The 20,971-nt window shown below is 41.3% G+C and overlaps 1 protein-coding gene and 1 pseudogene across 15 annotated transcripts in view; both read right to left on the reverse strand.

The window, feature by feature from the left end:
* The window catches only part of cast (calpastatin), a 145,090-nt gene that overhangs the window by 73,758 nt on the left and 50,361 nt on the right, over positions 1 to 20,971 (reverse strand). The window contains exon 1 of one of the 15 annotated variants that reach the window (XM_060935468.1): positions 18,479 to 18,628. The exons of 13 other annotated variants lie outside the window; for them this stretch is intronic. In XM_060935468.1, the coding sequence (XP_060791451.1) occupies positions 18,479 to 18,481 (3 nt within the window). In that variant the 5' untranslated portion in view covers positions 18,482 to 18,628. Of the gene's footprint in view, positions 1 to 18,478; positions 18,629 to 20,971 lie in introns of those variants that run through there. One more of the 15 variants, XM_060935477.1, reaches the window with a different exon arrangement.
* LOC132895089 (probable ATP-dependent RNA helicase DDX46) lies at positions 1,046 to 15,014 on the reverse strand (annotated as a pseudogene).

Here is a 20,971-nt window from a genome sequence, read left to right on the forward strand (position 1 = left end):
CATAAAGAGAAGACTGCATGAAAGTAAATACAGAGGGTTCACTGCACGGTGCAAGCCACTCATAAGCCTCAAGAATAAAAAGGCTAGATTGGACTTTGCTAAAAAAAACATCTAAAAAAGCCAGCACAGTTCTGGAAGAACATTCTTTGGACAGATGAAACCAAGATCAACCTCTACCAGAATGATGGAAAGAAAAAAGTATGGCGAAGGCGTGGTACAGCTCATGATCCAAAGCATACCACATCATCTGTAAAACACAGCGGAGGCAGTGTGATGGCTTGGGCATGCATGGCTGCCAGTGGCACTGGGTCACTAGTGTTTATTGATGATGTGACACAGGACAGAAGCAGACGGATGAATTCTGAGGTATTCAGGGACATACTGTGTGCTCAAATCCAGCCAAACTGATTGGTCGGCGTTTCATAATACAGATGGACAATGACCCAAAACATAAAGCCAAAGCAACCCAGGAGTTTATTAAAGCAAAGAAGTGGAATATTCTTGAATGGCCAAGTCTCAACCCAATTGAGCATGCATTTCACTTGTTAAAGACTAAACTTCAGACAGAAAGGCCCACAAACAAACAGCAACTGAAAACCACTGCAGTAAAGGCCTGGCAGAGCATTAAAAAGGAGGAAACACAGCGTCTGGTGATGTCCATGAGTTCAAGACTTCAGGCAGTCATTGCCAACAAAGGGTTTTCAACCAAGTATTAGAAATGAACATTTTATTTACAATTATTTAATTTGTCCAATTACTTTTGAGCCCCTGAAATGAAGGGATTGTGTTTAAAAAATGCTTTAGTTCCTCACATTTTTATGCAATCATTTTGTTCAACCCACTGAATTAAAGCTGAAAGTCTGAACTTCAACTGCATCTGAATTGTTTTGTTCAAAATTCAATGTGGTAATGTACAGAACCAAAATTAGAAAAATGTTGCCTCTGTCCAAATATTTATGGACCTAACTAAGTATAAAATCCTACTACTCAGCTTCAAAGCCTTCCATAACCTTGCTCCTCCTTACATCCATGACCTTCTGACCCCTTACATTTCATTCCGCTCTCTCAGACTCTCTAGTCGTAATCTCCTTGCTGCCCCCTGCACCAGACTCTCTATCCTGGGTGGCAGGTCCTTTAGCGCCATGGCCCCCAAGCTCTGGAAGTCCCTCCCCCAACCCCTCCGTGACTGCTCTTCCTTTCCTTGCTGGAAATCGCATCTCAAAATCTTATGTTCCATGAAGATTTCTCCTCCTCCACCACCACTGTATAAAAACTTAGCACTTTTTACCAACCTTTTCTTTGTGTGTGTGTGTTTTCTTTCCCTACGTAAAGGTGACCTTGAGTTTGAAAAAGGCGCTATATAAATGTAATTTATTCTTTTTCTTCTTATTATTAATGATGTTAGCATTCAAACAGTACTGATATTTCTAACTAGTACATAAATGCATTTGCTCTTTTACTACAGTAATGTTATTTCTTTTCGATGAATGCGTGCACACATTCCACAATTAGCCACAGCTAATTAGCATGCATTCCTACGTTTGCCACATAAGCCAGTTAAGCCTGTTGTATTTAGGCGAAGACGTGTATTTATATCGATACAAATTGTGATCATCCACAAAAGACAAAAACACCATCTTATCTTTGAGTCTGTGAAAGTTTGTAGTGCATGGTGCACTTTTTAAACTAAAATTATTTCGAAAATCCCATTGCAGCTGAAAAATTTGGGGTTTCACACCCACTTCTGTACCACTCCATTCATATCGGCGTTAATTTAGGACTACGAAAAAAGAAACTTGGTGCAAACATGGAAAAAAAAATTTGCTTGGATCCAGGAAGAAAGAGAGAGAGAGAGAGAGAAAAAAGGGAAACATGGGGCTGTGAGCCTGCAAGTTACACTAGTCCAGGTACACCGCAAAAACAAAAAACACATCTTAGCAAGTAAAAATATCTTGAAAAATAGTTGAAACGATCTAGCATTTCCTATTACAAGAATACAAGATTAGATTAGATATAACTTTATTGATCCCTTTGGGAGGGTTCCCTCAGGGAAATTAAGATTCCAGCAGCATCATTACAGATAAAACAGAAAAAAAGAAATAGAGAAAAACTTCTAGATAAATTACAAAGTATTTACATATACAAATATAAAAAGAGTAAGATATGGGGAAGAGAGGAAGGACAAGACACCAATTCTGAGATTATTAAACCTAGTTCTAGATTGCAACCAATTTATTCCAAGATGTCTTCCATCCACCCATCCATCCAATCATCTATAGCCGCTTATACTGTGCAGGGTCACAGGCATAGCCGTAACTACCATTGAGGACACCGAGGTCATGTCCTCGGTATGTTTTTCAGAAATTTCAAATTGGTCTACGCTGAATTCGAGCAGTGATCAATGTAAAACGCAGCGTCCGCATCCACGTCATCTGTATTTCCCCCCAATAAAATTCACATTTGTCTAATGTCATCTGAAATCTCTCAGCCTCTATCGTTGCCGTGTCTAACACGGCGTCACGCAACGTAGCCTATACTAGTGTCGGCCGGGGAAGTTGGGTTTTGGATAAAACAGGCAGGGTGTAGTCTACGATCTATCACATATGCCTACCTAACCTAACGTAGGCTAATAGTCACATAGCATTATAGAGCTTTACCTGAGTGCAAAATGAAAAAGTTGCAACAAACTAAATTAAGGTTTGGACAGCCAACAGAAGAGCAGGGAAAGAGAAGGAGGGAAGGTGAGAAAATATTGTCAGTGCAGTGGCAGACCGTTCAGCGGTGTCATGCCAACTTTCCAAGGGGAAACGTTTCATTGTCATTGCCTCTTACATTTTAGTTAGCATTTCGAGAAACATTCAAAACTACGTTGTCACAGGCAGCCCTGTGCAGGGCTGACTAAACGGGCTTGTTTGAGTAACTCACTCTCTCTTTCTCTCATAACTCTCTCTCTCTCACACAGACACACAAATACAGACACACACAAATAATACACTCTCACACACACTCTCTAATACATAGTCTTCACACAGAACTAATAGCTCTACATTCTAATGTAATTTAAGATAATGAAATGTAAATAATGCCAATACTTCAGGTAGCGGGCGGCACGGTGGTGTAGTGGTTAGCGCTGTCGCCTCACAGCAAGAAGGTCCTGGGTTCGAGCCCCAGGGCCGGCGAGGGCCTTTCTGTGTGGAGTTTGCATGTTCTCCCCGTGTCCGCGTGGGTTTCCTCCGGGTGCTCCGGTTTCCCCCACAGTCCAAAGACATGCAGGTTAGGTTAACTGGTGACTCTAACTTGACCGTAGGTGTGAATGTGAGTGTGAATGGTTGTCTGTGTCTATGTGTCAGCCCTGTGATGACCTGGCGACTTGTCCAGGGTGTACCCCGCCTTTCGCCCGTAGTCAGCTGGGATAGGCTCCAGCTCGCCTGCGACCCTGTAGAAGGATAAAGCGGCTAGAGATAATGAGATGAGATGAGACTTCAGGTAGCTGAGCAATACACTCAGTTCAGTTTTGACTTATGTCAAACAAAACTCCACACAGTTCTGATGGCACAGTTTTAGAATTGTTAAAGACCCACTGACAACTTTTTACACCACGTAATATGTGTATTTATTGTTTTATTGCTGTATTGTGAAATAAAATATCCAAAACTCAACTTGAATAAAGGGTCGTCTTTGTAGAAAATCAAGAATTTCAGAGCCGATTTTGTGGTTTTTGCCCCGGCTTCTACAAGCGCCATGAGCCATTTGCCCGTTTTTGCCGCTAGGGCGAGTGACGTCACATCAGTGTATGTCGTTCTGGATTGCATGAAAACAAAACATGAAGCAGGGAAGCTATCGAGATTGTCTGCCCTCACGTCTATTAAAGATTCTGTTTAAACAGCATAATGTCTTAAACATATGGTCCTGGTCACGTCACACTATTGGTCCCACTCCAAAAAACATCATGTCTAAGCTCCTGTTAGATCAGGTTAGATACAGTAGCTACCAGAAGTTTAGGTCATATTTATGCAGAAATATCAAAAAATTCTAAAGGGTTTACAAACTTTCAAAACATGCCGGATGACATCTTATATCTATCACTCCACACATATATCATGTATATTATCCTAACTAAATATATGAAACAAGGTATTGGCCTTTCAGTTGTTGTACATTACTGGTATTAGCTGCTTTGGCCTATTGATAAGTAATATGCAATGGTATAAGACGCATTTGTGACGTGACAACAAATTTTAAACAACATACATGTATTGAATAACAACACATAGCCACATACCCTGGCTCGTTCTCTTTTGGCAAAGGCACCACCGGACTTTCGCTTTTTGACCGCCCCTTCGGGGGGTCTGCTGTCATCTGTTTCTCTTTTGACAGATTGATTCGGCCCGGGCCTGTCAAACAACGTCGGCACAGCTGACTCCTCCAACACCAGTGGATAAGTTGGATCAAACGTTCTTCGAGTTCTGGACGACAAAGTGAAACCGTGCTCCTCGAAATGTGCTGAACAGAGACGTGACCATTTTGTTGACTTCCAGTTCGCACGTGTTTTGGAAACGTTTCTTTCCCACTCTTTTGCTATTTCAGGGTGTTTTTTCCAAGGAAAGGAATGGAGTTTCACTCCTTCCGACGTGGTGTTAGAACATCCGTAAGCCACACATATAATCCCTTTTCGGTTAGATGCCATTTAACTTTTTCACGCAAGGAAATCACAACACCACAGCTCAATATCACAAGACTTGTGAGAACTCAACCAACATAGTGACTTGTAAACAAAAACGACACACTGATGTGACGTCACTTCCGGCATCTCTGAATGAGCCCAGTTCATATCCAGGTCAATCTCCCTGCGCGAAATTTAAAATTACTTCTGATGTTTAAAACGGACACTTAAACCAAGAATTAAAACCAGAATTTATCTTTGGAGTCATATATTGTTTGTTTAAAAATTAATACGAAATGACTGTCAGTGGGTCTTTAAAGTAAATGTGTTGTGAGCCAAACTTACATTACAGGCAATGGTGAGAACACTCTGTTTCAGAGAATGCATGCAAATGGATCTCAATTCAAGACAGCCAGATAGACTGATGCCTTTACATTACTGCTCAGAATGTCTCTACACATACAGACACCCACAAATAACACACAAACTCTCTCACGCTCTCTCTCTCACACACACAATTATTATAAGGTGTAATACTAAAGCTTACAATTCAGCAGTTCACACCCTTTCTGTCATGTGTATGCTGCAATGTAAGTAATGCCAATACTTTAGGTAACTGGTACTTTAGGTATGTATACTCAGTTCAAGAGTTCACTACTTTTCTACTTTTATGTCAGATAAAACACCACAGTTATGGTGCCACAGTTTTAGAATTGTTAAAATAAATGTGTCCTCCACCAAATCTATCCTTATTTATTTATTTATTTATTTATTTAAGTTGTGCCAGGGGGCTTCGGTGCTGTCAGCCATGTTTGATCTCGGTATTTGAAAAATCCTGGCTACGGCCCTGGTCACAGGCAAGCTGGAGCCTATCCCAGCGGACTGTGGGTGAGAGGTGGGGTACACCCTGGACAAGTCACCAGATCATCGCAGGGCTGACACACAGATACAAACAACCATTCACACTCACATTCACACCTACGGTCAATTTAGAGTCACCAGTTAACCTAACCTGCATGTCTTTGGACTGTGGGGGAAACCGGAGCACCCGGAGGAACACGGAGAGAACATGCAAACTCCACACAGAAAGGCCCCCGTCAGCTGCTGGGCTTGAACCCAGGACCTTCTCGTTGTGAGGCGACAGTGCCAACCACTACACCACCGTGTCGCCAGTCCACAATATCTTAAGTAAAATTATCTGTCCATGCAGCAAGATAACTTCTAGTATTAAATAATTTTCTCCTCAAATTCAGTTTTCAATACAAAAGAGAGGGGGGGATAATCATCTGAGAAATAGATATTGTTTTGGATTGTATATGTTTTTCTTTCTAGAAACCCTCGTGGAAGTGGACGTAGCTAAATCTAACTATTCTACAAAAACAATCAGAAATCTGAGTCCTGCCACATTATGTCTTAAAAGCATGGTTGCTTCATGCCACAGCTCTTCAGATAGAGCTCATCTACACAGAACGAGCAGCACTGTTCACACTCATCTGCATACCTTAGATACACATCAGGAATTTGCTCGAGATAATTAATTGGAGACAGGACAAAAACACCATTCACTAGATGGAGAGCAGAAACATCCCTCTCTCTGTCTCAGGTTTCCATACTGACCAGTAAAATGTTTAGCAATTTCATGCCAGGGAGGTCTCTGTGCATTAGCATTGTGCTGCTAAACATATGGAAACGCTCTGTTAATTTCTTTCTGCTGTTGTCGTGATTGTCATGGACCGCATCTGAAATCGAAAACTATGACCTTACGTTGAAAAGGATTGACTATTCTAGTAGGTTCATAAGAAATGGTATGCAAATTATTAAATTATTAGCTCATCCGGCCGACAGGAGAGGAGTTTATGCCATCATGTGTTGTCCGTCGTCCACATTTCACAAAAATTGCTACTTCTCTCTCAATTCTTCACCAATTTTTATTCTTTCTGGCAGGAAGGTAGGTTTGCCTGGGGTGCATATAGCTTCTACCCAAATTTGCATTACTGCAATTAATAATGAAGATATAGAGTAATTCAGCCCTAACGAGCAGTTTCCACACAAATTGCTTCTTCTCAGTCAGTTCCTCGCCGGTTTGGATTCTTTCTGGCAAATAGGTCGGTATTCCTAAAGTGTATGTAGCTTCTAGTGCATATAGCTTGCAATATTTATTGCACAAGGTGGCCCACTTTAGATCGTTCCTTCTGGACTAGATGGGCCGGAGTGAGCTACGCCATCATTGACGGTCTCGTTATTGTACTAGAGTACAGTATTAACATCTAGAATAGTGCAGAAGTATTCAATTTGAGATGCAGTTCTAGTTTGTTTAGTCAGTTGCGGACATCACACCATAGTGCCCCTGCTACGGTAAATATCAATCTCGTTAATTTTTTTTTTGGACGCGCACAATTGATGCAACAAATGAGCACAAGATACGAGTCATCTTGCTACCGATCAGGAAAATATTTGCATCTTTTCAAAACGCATTAATTTGACAGTTTAATAGTTTATGTTCATGATCTAATCTGATACTCATGCCTACATATATAAAACATACCTAGTGCCTTAACCCACACTTTAATGTCAATATTTTTGGATACTTGGTTTGGAAATGACCTGATTTTCTCTATTCGGAATCTTTTTTCAGCACAAATTTATAAAAGTTAACACGTACATCAACTGAACTTTGTTTAAATGGTAACTAAATACAGCTGCAATGACTAAAATTTATTCAGTCTTCTCCTAAAAATCTTTATACTGTACATTAGCAATCTTACACATAACTTAGCAAAAATACATTTTCTAAATTTTGATAAATTTGTTGAACGCTGGTCTCAAGGAGTAAATATGGATTTCAGTTCTAAATTTTGTGACAACCTCAAGCACGTTCATTAAGGTCTTCTTCATATACGTCACCATGGGCTTCATTTTATTCATTGATAGAATGCACATTGGTTCATGCAAGTGTTGATTATTTTTTTATTCCTTAAAAAAAGTAATTTTATATTATATATATATATATATATATATATATATATATATATATATATATATATATATATATATATATTTTTTTTTTAAGGTGACTTATGGTGTATTCATTCCAAAGTTCACGGTTTGTTCATGGGAACTAATGTCAGTTAATTACATCAAGAGAGGAAGATAACACATAACTTCCTTAATTGTGACTCCATTTTCATTCTATTATACAAACATAGAGCAAATGTAATCTATTGCTTTTGGTTTACTTCCACAAGCAGTACTGGGTGTCATAGGGAGGACTCGCCCATGAAAGCATTTTTTTTTTAAATTAAAATTAACGAAGTAAAATTCTTGGTGACTTTTGACCCCTTTCGTCTACCACAAGGAATCTCTCTGGGATGGTCTGTGTGACAGGGTCTATCCTTTATTTAAAAAAAAAAGAGAACAAGAATCCAAGCAGATTTTTGGTGCTCGTTAATATATCATACTACTCGGTAGACTTACAAATGCTTTGGATGAAACACTAAACCTGCACCATAATAACGCAACAATGAAAATAAAGGCACACACTCACAGGAAAGCTATGCGAGGTGGGTCCAGCTATACAGAGCGCTTAATTAGAAGTGCCATTGCAAACTGAAGACAGGTTCTGTAGGGCCCATTAGAGAGCCACCCAGATATCTCTATTAGAGACAGATAAACACTGGAACAACTGCCTTATGTCTTCATTCATTCAAATACAATGTGAGCTGGAGAGATAATACAGGGCAGGAAAAAGCTGACATCATACTAATATATATTAAAAGGAAACTCATCAGATCATGTACAGAAAGGAGAACATAGCTTGAGTGAACGAAAGAAAGAATACAGCAGGTGACGTATTCAGAAAAATACAATTGTTCAGAAGAATCAATTGCAAGAATGAACCGAGAGTTATTTATAAGGACTAATCAGAAAATATGATTTAAAGAATCATTCAAAGAATAAAACAATTTAAATGAGGGAAAAAAAAATATTTGGAAGAAAGATGAAGCCAAGCGAGAATAAAACTAGTGTGTTTGGAGATTAAAGCAGGAACATAAACCAGTATAGTTCAGCAGAAAAAATGAATCAAAAGCAATAATTAAAAAAAAATGAATTAGAAAATAAACCATGAGTAAAACACACACACACACACCCTGCTGAATTACTCAAAAGAATGAATCAGTCTTCAAAATCTGAAGAACTGATCACAGGAATAAATAAAGAGAACAAACCTACAGTTAGAGAAAAGGAATAATCTGAATTATTCTATCCACATTCACTGGATATGAGCAATCGTGCGCTCTGATTGGCTACTCTAATGCTAGGCTATCAGCTCATATACCGCAAGTAGAGAAAAACAAAATGGCGGAGCGTGCTGCTGAACCAACAAAGGACAAAATAAAAACTACTTGAAAACAAAACTGCAAAAACAAAAAGTATTTGATAAGAACATATCTTTATAAAATTATTTTTCAAGAATTCTCATTTTTTACAAATTGTTACCATCATTTCACCAGTTTGTTCACATTCTAAGCGGAATGATTTTGTCGGACGTTTTGTATAAAAAGTTTTTATTTATTGAATTTACAAAAAATAAATGAAAAGTGAATATAGAAAATAAATAAACAACAAACGTGGATTTGGTGATCCCCCCCCCCCTCTGATTCAGTTTTCAGACTCATTCATTTGATTCTTTTAACTCTTTTGGTTTATTTGGCTGCTTTATTTCCCCAATCAATTCTCTTTTTTATATGTTTAAAATGTTTTATTGGTGTAAAAGAGAATCTACACAATGAATACGTGATGCAGCTCAGTTCAGTCTCATCACAGCTCATTTAATCACTGAAAAACAAAATCACCTCATTTACGTCACTATAAAACAGCAGCATCTTCGTCTGCAGCACTTTGTATCGGCCTTTGACCGTCGGCTGGTATGAATTTGGCGAGTGTATGAGCCCTTCTTTGATGAGCCATGTGATCTCTGCTTCTGCACTCCCAACTCATTTGCACTTTTGATGACAAGGAAAATCTCACGTTCTTCCTCTTTGGGTTCTCAGGGGAGAAATACATCCCTCCGATAATGATGGCAGCCTCTGAATATTCACCAATCCTCTGCAGAGCCTCTTTAAAAGTCACATTCCACCTTGCCATCTGGGGAAAGTCATTGATCTCCAGCTCCTCTTCATGGCTCTTGACACACTCTGACTCAACATTCTGTCGCTCCTCCTTCAGTTTCTTAGTGGTCGTGTAGTTCAACTTGGCATTGATTTTCTCGGCAAGCTGCTTAGCAATCGTCTTAGAAGAGATGGAAGGTGTGATCACGGTGCCACCACTCATGATGGTGTTAGCGGCCTGTTGCATCACGTTCTGCACCAAGGTTTTTCTGCACATTGATTTTCAGGGCCAGTTTCTTGGTGATTTCAAGTTTCTGGATATTTCCAGCTGAAGGTGCAGCAAGACCACAGAGTCCTGCAGCAGCAATGCGGAGTCCTGAAAGGCGAAGACCCACCAGGTCCTTCACACGCTTCTTAGAGTCAAACATGCTTTTGATCTGCTTATCTATATCCAGTGCTGTGTCCTCATCGTCTGAGTCATGAAGACCGAGCGCCACTTTCTGCAGTTTCTTCCTTTTGTTAGCCAGAGCATGTTCAGGCTCATCAAACTTAAAGCCTTTCCATGAAAACCCATTGCTGCTCTTAATACTCTTCCCCGCCGCTTTCTGCTGCTCCTTGAACGTAACCCAAAGTTGCTCAAGCTCAGGAGGAACTGAAGATCCGGACAACTCCAGAGCTTTAATGATGTCACCTGCATATCGCACCTGATCCTCTGTGACAAGCATGTATGCATAGCCCTTATTTCCAGCTCTGCCCGTCCTCCCGGCATGGTGGACATAGTCCTCATAATAATTGGGACAGCTGTAGTTGACCACCAGGATGAGGTGCTTTACATCCAGGCCTCTCGCTGTCACAGATGTGGCCACCATCAACTGACATGCACTGCTCTTAAAATAATTATACTATCACGATCATATTGATCAATTCCTCCATGCAGGGGTACGAGGTCTTCATCAGGTCTTTCAGCAAGCCGTCAGCGTGTTCCTGTTTATCTACAAAAATAAATCACGGTGCCTTTCTCCTGATAATGACCCAAAATCTCCAACAGCTTCAGGAACAACTTCTCCTCAATGACAATCACATGTTGCTCCACATCCAAACACTACGCTTCTTCCCCCAACATGAACCTCAATTGGTTTGTTGAGGATATGGCGAACTAAAGCCTCAATCACTTGAGGAAACATTGCTGAAAATATCACCATCTGATGATCTGGCTGGACATTATCCACTACGCGTATTACCTGCAAAGCCCATATTGAACATTCAATCAGCTTCATCGACTATGACATACAGTATGTAACTCTGCGCAGGTTCGTCACTCATCTGCTGTTGGCTCCCAGCATGTCAATCATTCAACCAGGAGTGCACACAATGATTTCAGCTCCACTATCTGTTCACCAATGCCTGTTCCTCCGTGTATACACACACACACACACACACACACACACACACACACACACCTCTGAGTCCCAGTGGCTTGGAGAACTTTTTACACTCTTGTGATCTGCAGAGCAAGCTCCTGTGTCAGCGTCATGATCACCGCAATAGGCCCTTCCCCCTCTTCTAGGGGTCACTGATGTAAAATATGGCAAAACACAGGCACCAGGAATGCAATGGGTTTTCCTACTTCCTGTTTTGGCAATGCCAATATTATCATGTCCTGACATGATGGCAGGAATGGCCTGAGCCTGGATGGGTGTAGGCTTCTTGTAGTTATGCTTTTTAAGGCCTTCATGGAGGTTCCACACTGCACCCAGATCTTGATGGGTTTGGGACATCCTTTCCCCTTCACCATGATCCCCTCAAGCTCCAGACAATACTCATTCACCTCCTCTTGGGTCATTTTGGCCAGTCCAGGTACTTCTACGTAGAAATTCTTGCGGTAGGGTTCATACTTGATTTTATAATGATCCATGGACTCCAGAACTTTTCGCCGTTTGGTCTGAAAGCCAGCGAGAGCCATCTGCAGGTCCACTTCCTCCTCCTCTGATGAATACTCCATGGCATCTTGATGGTTCTCCATTAACCCTCCTTTCCTTTTGGTAGTGTGAGGTCTCGTCTTTGTCTTCAGTAACATCACCACCTTTGTCACAGTCACACCTCCTTTTTTGTCATTTCCTCCCTTCATGGTGCCCATATTGAACTACTTCACTTCCTCCATGTAGACATCCAAGGGGTCAAGCTCCTCTCCTCTCCTCCATCACCTCTACTTCCTCCACTTTCCCCTCCTTCTCTTCATCCTCCTCCCCCACTTGATCCACTAGGGCCGGTCCCTCTTCATCAATCCTCCTCCTCCAGGCTCCACTTCTTGCCCGGTTTCATCTCTTCCAGCTCCTTTTTGATCTCACTAATGTTCTCTATGGCCAATTCTTTTGATTCTTTGCTCCGTGCCTCGTCAGCTATCAGGTTGTGTACAACTTGATTTTGTGAAATAACTGAAATGTTTACTAAAGAATCAGAATTCAAAGAATCGGTTAGGGAAATAAAGCAGCCGAATAAACCAACAGAGTTAAACGAATCAAATGAATGAGTCAGAAAACTGAATCAGAGGGAAAAATCCAAGGAAAACATTAGAAGATTAAACCAGATCTGTGTGTGTGTGTGTGTGTGTGTGTGTGTCTCTTTAAACCTCCACTGCTCCCTTATGTGCAGGCTGAACCCAACCCACATCCCCCTAAGCAAAGTCTTATGACTCAGACAGCCAAATCTGTGCTCACACACTGGCCACAAATGCCTCGCTATCCCTAAAACCAGTGCTCCTCAAACCCTGGGCCGTGACCCACTAAGTGCCATCTGGTGGGCCGCGAATTTTTTTCCGCCCCCAAGTTGAAGCTAATTTTTAGGGTACAATTGCTGAGTTGCATCCGACATTACATCTACCTCATTAAGCTACAGTCACACTACAGCTTGCGATGGGTTATTGATGAAAATGAGGCATTTTGATGGCGATATACACGCGAGCTAAAAGTTGTGGTCACACAGCAGGTGAACACTTGACTGTCATGCCTTCACGTGCTTGAGCGGCCACGTACGCTCATGGAGGGCGTTGTGCGCGCGCTTGGGACCCAGTCGTTATGGGAAACACCTGATACCGATTTGTGAGCAATCAGCACGCGCAGATACGGACGCTGTTTTCACAGAGGCTTTGCGAAGTATTATCATTATCACTGTCCCGTTTGTTTCTAGCCATGTTTATAACGCTGTTTAAATACTCTGCTTTGCTTTTGAAAAAAAATTAAAAAAACTTGTAAGACAGCTCTGGACACTTACAGTAATGTCTCCATGTCTGAGGACTACAGTCAACTTGCTTACTTTTGGACTGCAGTTGTCATGAACAGTTTTGCATTCAAGTTTCCATCAATGAACAGTTTATAACTTCAACAAAACAGACTTCATGTTAAAACTAATGATTTTCCTGGTTCCACAGTTATACTTTGTGACTATATAGGACATTGTTATAGAAGCGATTTATTTATAATCACATTATCTGTCATCACCCAAATGAGGATGGGTTCCTTTTTGAGTCTGGTTCCTCTCGAGGTTTCTTCCTCATGTCATCTGAGGGAGTTTTTCCCCCGCCATCATCACAACAGGCTTGCTCGTTAGGGATAAATTAGCTCGTGTTTAAAGTCTATAATTTTCTGTAAAGCTGCTTTGCGACAATGTCTGTCGTTAAAAGTGTTATTCAAATCAAGTCAATTTTATTTGCATATCACGCCTGCTAATAAACACTCTTCCTGCACTTGGAGCCGTCTACCTTGTAGTGTTCTGATCCCCAGATCTTTAACCCAACCACATATAAAGAGTTATACTCCTCCATGCTCTTCCAGGTTTTCATCTGTGTGTCCGTGTAGAACGATGTCTGCAGCACCAGGTAGTTTGAGATATCAGGGAAATCAACGAATTGATAATTTCCCAACTCGTCGGAAAAATCCTTCTTTGTTAGTGTGTAAAGCTCTAATCCCATTGAGTGGTTTCTATATCCACTTCTTGGTTTTAATAACCTGCTTGTTTGCTGAACACAAACATGGCAATAAGTTCTTGTGTTAATGGACCAGACTCCACTTTTGGATCATTAATCCCTTTTGGCTGAGAATACCCTGCATGCATGGTTTGGCTTCTCGCACATCCATACAATTTTAAATCCAATACCTACAATTAAAAACAGTTTGTTTTTATTGCATTTATTTACTTCCTGGACTCCCATCTATAACAGGGAGTGATGTTGCATTTCATTAATACACTTTACAGTAGATTATTAGATTCTAATAGAATAGATGAGCCAAGACAATTGGGGATCTTTTTTAAAGGGGAACTGAAGTCATTTTTAAACTTGCTTTATTTCTTAATTAACGTGTTATTCAATTACGTTTTTGGTTTTAGTAACCTTATATCATGACTCATATTGGCAACTAATTGCAATTAAATATTATACTTATCGGCCTATTCGGTTTTTAGCCATGCTGAATTTAGTTTGTTTGGTCCACGGAAGGCGTCGCTTATCCGCACGATCTTCACGAGACTTGTGCGAGACTTCGAAACGTGAAGAAGTGTCAGTGCTGCCATTTTGAAAACTGTTTTCCAAATGAAATATCGCGCAAAAACGAGTTTAAATGACGATTACGGCCTACTTTTTTCAAAAACTTTCCTGATTGCTATCAAAACAAAACTTCCGGCTTGATTACATCAGCATTCGAAAGAGGGCACGTGTGTCTTTTGACAACGTTGGCAGATGTCGGTCACTTTGAGTTCTGCTGTACGTTTTACTTCCGTCCTACGATGTCTCGCACAGGTCTCGACAAATCTCGTTTACGCCCATTACTTTGACATATGGACTGATATATTACACAGCATATTTCAAAACACTCATAACTTGCTATAGCAGCGACAAAATAGTGATCAAAAATGCATTCCGATGTTTAATAAAATGAGAAATAGAATTTTGATTTAAAAAATTTGCCTTCAGTTCTCCTTTAATGGGCCTCGACTCATTAAAAGTATGAATAGGTGGGCCTCGAAGCAGAAAAGGTTGAGAACCCCTGGTATAAACAACACACTACTGTCAATCCTCAAAAATAAAACTTGCGAGACAGAAGACAGCTTTTGTCCAGCTTTGCTTTCTGGCTGTGATGGTCAGTGTGAGCACTCTGGTCTGGCACAGCTGCACACAGATCCCTGAAACCAAAGCACGAGGGGTGAAAATAGAAAGGAGAGCGTGTTAAAAGCAGCTCCTCTTTAGCCATGATGTCTTAATGACTAAGGTCTGGCCAAAGAAAGTCGATTGAATATGCAGGGAAAGCTCATGAGTGTGTCAAGTGTAACGCAATTGTGCAATTTACTACTTTTCACTTTCCAAAAAAATTCCACGTCGTTTACTCGATCCGAACTTCATAAAAACAGCTCGTGAAAATTGACAAACTGGTTTGAACACTAGTTTAGCCACAACCCAGATCTCCCTGCTAATACTTAGTTGATTTACAGTCAAAATCCAGACACACCCAGCTTGCCCTGGTGCCTGAATTCACTATGCAAATGTTACAGATGTGAAACTCTGTGCTTGTTTCATCCCAGGCACTAACAGCTCCTTTCTTTTTGCACTTAAAAAAAAAAAAAAAGAATTTAGACAGGATTCTCTGCTTAATCTTGCTGCAACAACAGTGGTAGCAACAATAAATCAGTTTGTCCCCTTTTTTCTTCTTCTAAAGGAAATGATGACTAATGCATGGTCACAGCACCACGCAACCAAACATGCACGATCAATGGAAAGTAAACAGTGCAAGAAACAAAACAGCTGAACAAGACTTGTAGTTAGGGTTCTCGAGACTTAGAGTAGTAGTATTTTTTTTTCCCCCCTAAATCTCATATGACTTCAGAATTATATCAACAACCGATACTGGGAAAACCCATTAGCTCTCACTGATGTGTCAAAAAGACTAAAGTTTTGACTAAAATTGAGTTTTTCTGCCTATAAATCAACTAATATTTAAAAAAAAAAACATTACATCCATTACATTAGTCATTACATCTGCTAGCCTAGTAAACTAGACCCACTCGCCTAGCGGCCAAAAATATTTTTGCCTAGCGAGTGGGTCTAGCCTTGCACCATATCAACAAAAACACCCCGGGCATCAAATCGTGCCCGCCAATCACAACGCAAGGTTTTTGTTTGGATTCTTTGGGCGGGCTTTTGCAGGAGTGACGACAAAGCTGCGCGACGCTGGAGAAAGCACAACAGGAAAGATGGCTACCGCTAGTGAACAGCGCGCGTTTGACTCCGCTTTGGAATCAGTTTTAGAAGAATTAGACTTGGAGTTTTCGTTGAAACATGAGCAGGAAGAGGCTCTCCGCTCATTCCTTTTCAAGAAGGACGTTTTCGCCGTTTTGCCGACCGGCTATGGCAAAAGTCTGATCTACCAGCTGGCTCCGCTCGTAGCCAAAAGGATGGGGCTAGTTTGTGCAGTACGAAGAATTAATAAACAGCTTTGAAACATTCCTTTTTGATTGTTTCTTATTTTCCCGTTATTTTAAATTTAAGGGAAATTATTTCACCAAACACCACTAAATAAAAACTCTCAAAAACAGTTTAAGCAAACCCTTGAAAAACACTTGAAAAAAAAAAAAAAAAAAGAGTATGTTAAGTATGTGGTACAGACTCCAAACTTGTGGTCATTATCTCCAAACTTCTTAATATCTAGAACCTGTTTATTAATTAATACGCATTTTGAAAAATTATTTATTTCAAGGCCTCCCCCACTGCTTTCTGTCGCTCTGACTACGTCAGTCACTGTTGCGCTGATTGGTCAGAGCGTTGGCCTATACGCACAGAGACAGTTTGAAAGACAGCGGGTTGTTCCTCCTACACCCGTCGGAAATGTCTACGGATCGAGGCCAGACTAAATATTCACATTTAGTCTGGCTTGCCAGGCTATACATCTGCCTAAAGACAACTAAAAACGACCTCGACTTAATTACTCCTCAGAAGAAAGAGAAAAATCGATTAGATTTTGGTTCAGTCTTCTATTTTAAAGGTTTCTTATACATCTGCCTTTCAGATTTTAAGTGTAGGTCATAAAAATAATTTTCCCCGACACCTTATTATTTTTGTCTAGTGGACCGAAAGCTACTGAATTCGAATCACAGACTTCCAATTTTATGGAGTTTTTTTTTTACATAGAACAATTAACGAATTTATCTCCACGTGGCCCTAAATTCTCTGCTATTTTTTCCTGCTTCACCATGACCCAATTCAAGATACTACTTCATGCATCACGTGGTGGGCTTTCCCCGTTCGTGCAAGGCATTGTGGGGTACAAATTTGAAACAGGAGAGAAAAATGGAGGGCGTGAGTGTGCAAATGAAACGTGAAAGACCGACTACAGTAACGGAAAGAAAGCGAGAAAAGACGTTATATTATATACGAAGGAAAGGAAACACAGGACCAAACTAATAAATATCGGCGCTCAGCGAGCACCTTGGTGTGATCAGCTGTTCGTTTAGCGACAGAATGATGGAACCGTCAGTGCACGCTCAAAGGTAAACCTGCACATGCGCACGCACACGGACTTCCTCTGTCTGCTTGACGCGAGCAATTTCATGCGCATTATTTGCTCAGGAATCCCCTCAAATTAAATAACTTCCCAGCCACAGAACAAAATGGCCTGATATTTCTGTAATATCTCACAAAATAAACAAAATCACAATGACCACATTTCAATGGGAACTAAATTTCACCGATTTTATGAAATCCAATGGCCGTCTCGCGTTAAACTGCCTCGGTCATCATCAAACACACCTTAATTTAACACAAATTTGAGCTTTTCTGCACCTCAGGGGGCTGAACAGGTTCTTACTCGCAAGTAACTGGTAATTTCTCATGCCTGCAGAGGTGATTGGGCAAGCATGTAACCTTGCTTATGTACTAGCATGCATGCATGACTGTGTATTTGTAAATAAAGAAAGATGTCACCATCACCGTCACCAACCTCTACCTGTTATGTCATCTTACAATTCCCCAACCAATTAATATGGCTAAACTGGGGACTTGGAGAACATTAAACCCTCCAGAGTTTACTTGTGTTCCAGATTGCTCAATAGTCGAGACGCTATTTAAAGCATTAAACACATCAGACCAGGTGAATGCCATTAGTACTGGAGCTAAAATTCCAGCTTGAGCTACAGGCTCCAGATCGTCTTCAAAATACAAGGTTGATGCATGTTTGCGGCCACATTTCTCAAAACATGATCTTTGATTAGCGTTCAGGAATGACGTCTGATTGACAGCCAGAAAACCCAAAGCAAAAAAAAAAATTGTTTTATCAAGAACGGAAACAAGAAGCAATCCAAGGCCTGCTTCGAAAATTCTGTAAGGTTTAAAGACTGGTTTGGGATACACGGAGTTAATGTTCACAGTACACACTAGTACAGGAAACCACCCTGGAACAGATAACCAGTAACTTTTATGGTCCAACATTCAATAGCTTCCATTATACAAAGTGTACAGAAAGAAAATCAGGTTTTCAACTGCCTCTTATTCCCCCTGCTCAAATCTATGATAAACAAGCACGGACAAACCATGGCAAAAGTTCGAAATTGCACCCATCACATTTTCCATGAACTGCAGTCCATGTTGGCAGCTTTTCAGGCACGGAGAGATCAGGTTCGAAGGCAGGAAACCACAGAACGAACATAGGGTGCTGTAAATACGTACCATCTGGCTCCTACGTTTAGAAAGACGCCCTTTCTGCGTGTCCTCACAATCTCCAAAGAATCAAGAAATCTTGTATAGTGTGACAGCTGAAAGTATATACCTCACACATATACATACACACACGAAAACACAGAAACACGCCCCACCAAATAGAAAAAAAAATGAAGTCCAGAACTCCTCCTATGAAGGCTCTCCTTCTTCAGCAATGACACTGAGCTAGAAAGCTCTCTCATTGGCTCTTTCATGTCAAGAGGTGGGCATAATGGCCCTCTCTGACAGGAAGCCAAGAAAAATAAACAGATTGTTTCAATATGCTAGTAATGGATGAAGAGCAGAGGTTTAAAGAATGAGTGATAAGAAAGGGACATATGGAATTATGTAAGAAGGTGAAGATTTTGCTCTAACAAAGCCACAGGCGTTGTCTTGAGGTCTGCTCAGTTGGGTGTGACTCCAACAGTCACTGGTCTGGAATCCGAGCTAGGATCACAAAAGTGGCAGCAAGGCCCTGCCTCACAACTCCACCCAGAAACACACAGAGAGAAAAAGAGAGAGAGAGAGATCACGCAAGGAAAAACAAACAGTATGCACTACAAGCTTGAAGGAAGCTCATTAAGAAAAACAAGACAGGAGAGGCACTCAGAGATGTTCATAATTCAACTCTCAGCACTTTGGAAAACAAGCCAAAACAAGGTTGATGAAAGTGTGCCAGGATTTATACAAAAGGAACTCAAGGCTGCGTTCAACATGAAAGAGTTCTTTAACTCACAGCTTTCTGACACCAAAGCATGCAAACACCATCCATTTCCTGTGACAACACCGCCACCTGGTGTGTGACTGGAAAACATGCAGGAGCTCATGCTTCTTCTTCTTCTTTTTCAGTGTTCTGCCTGATGGCAGGTCCGACTCTGACGTCCATCAGAGTTTCCAGGGAACGTTACAGTAGTGGTTTCCTGTCATAGAGGTTTTCTCCTCTCAACCGTTCACAGCAAGAAGGTCCGGGTTCGAGCCCCGTGGCCGGCGAGGGCCTTTCTGTGCGGAGTTTGCATGTTCTCCCCGTGTCCGCGTGGGTTTCCTCCGGGTGCTCCGGTTTCCCCCACAGCCCAAAGACATGCAGGTTAGGTTAACTGGTGACTCTAAATTGACCGTAGGTGTGAATGTGAGTGTGAATGGTTGTCTGTGTCTATGTGTCAGCCCTGTGATGACCTGGCGACTTGTCCAGGGTGTACCCCGCCTTTCGCCCGTAGTCAGCTGGGATAGGCTCCAGCTTGCCTGTGACCCTGTAGAACAGGATAAAGCGGCTACAGATAATGAGATGAGATGAGATGAGTTAACCTAACCACGTGTCTTTGGGGGAAACCAGAGCACCCAGAGGAAACCCAGGAAGAGCATGCAAACTCTACACAGAAAGGTTCCAGTCGGCCACTGGGCTCAAACCCAGAACCTTATTGTTGTGATGCAACAGTGCCAACCACTATGCCACCCAGGAGCTCATTATGCAATTTAAAAAAATTTTCTGGTCAGGGTTGTGGAACACCACTGAGGAGGGAATACACCCTGAATGGGACACAAGTCCAAGTCCATCCATACATATCTTCTAACTTCTAATACACCAAGGAGAAATTTGATGTCACCAATCTACTCACTGACATGTTCTGGTATGCCACTGGTGTCTAGCTTGCATAGCTTTAAAAAAAAAAAAATGTCTTGACAGAAACGGAATGATGCAGCGCTGAATCAGTGATGATGTAACAGGAAGCACAGAACTCATATGATTCAGATACATATAACTTGTTCAGGCATGAACTGACAAAAGGGAATAACAAAAGCATGCTGGTTATCATCATCTTCTCCCTTGTCCAGCACTGTTGCCAGGTCAGGGTCCATGTGGACCCTATTGATCCACGTTTCATATTAATTGGAGTATAGTTTTATGCCAGATGCCCTTCCTACCACAACCCTCCCATTTCTGGACTTAGAAAACAACCAGTCACACCTGTGGACAATTTAGAGTAGCCAGTTAACCTAACTGCATGTATTTGAACTGTGGGGGAAACTGGAGCACCCAGAGGAAACCCACGGAGACACGGGGAGAATATGCAAACTCTGTACAGAAAGGCCCCCATCAGCCACTGGGCTTGAACCCAGAACCTTCTTGCTATGAGGCAAAAGTGCTAACCACTGCACCAACATGCTGCCCACTAAAAGCATGCTGGTTAATTAAGATGAAATCAACAAGCGCCTTATCTGCCACACAGAGTAAGATTTCCAAGATGCTTCAATTATGCTTAACTAGCAGTTATTGCCCCTGCGATATCCTGGCAACTTGTCCAGAGTGTAACCCGCCTCTCGCCCATAGTCAGCTGGGATAGGCTCCAGCTTGCTTGCGACCCTGTAGAACAGGATAAGCGGGTACAGATAATGGATGGATGGATAGCAGTTATTGTCCGTGGGAGAGAGGAGATGTAGTAGTTACTGCCTGTCACTGAGGAGACG

The sequence above is a fragment of the Neoarius graeffei genome, chromosome 12 (genome assembly GCF_027579695.1).
Source record: "Neoarius graeffei isolate fNeoGra1 chromosome 12, fNeoGra1.pri, whole genome shotgun sequence".
Lineage (NCBI taxonomy): Eukaryota > Metazoa > Chordata > Actinopteri > Siluriformes > Ariidae > Neoarius > Neoarius graeffei.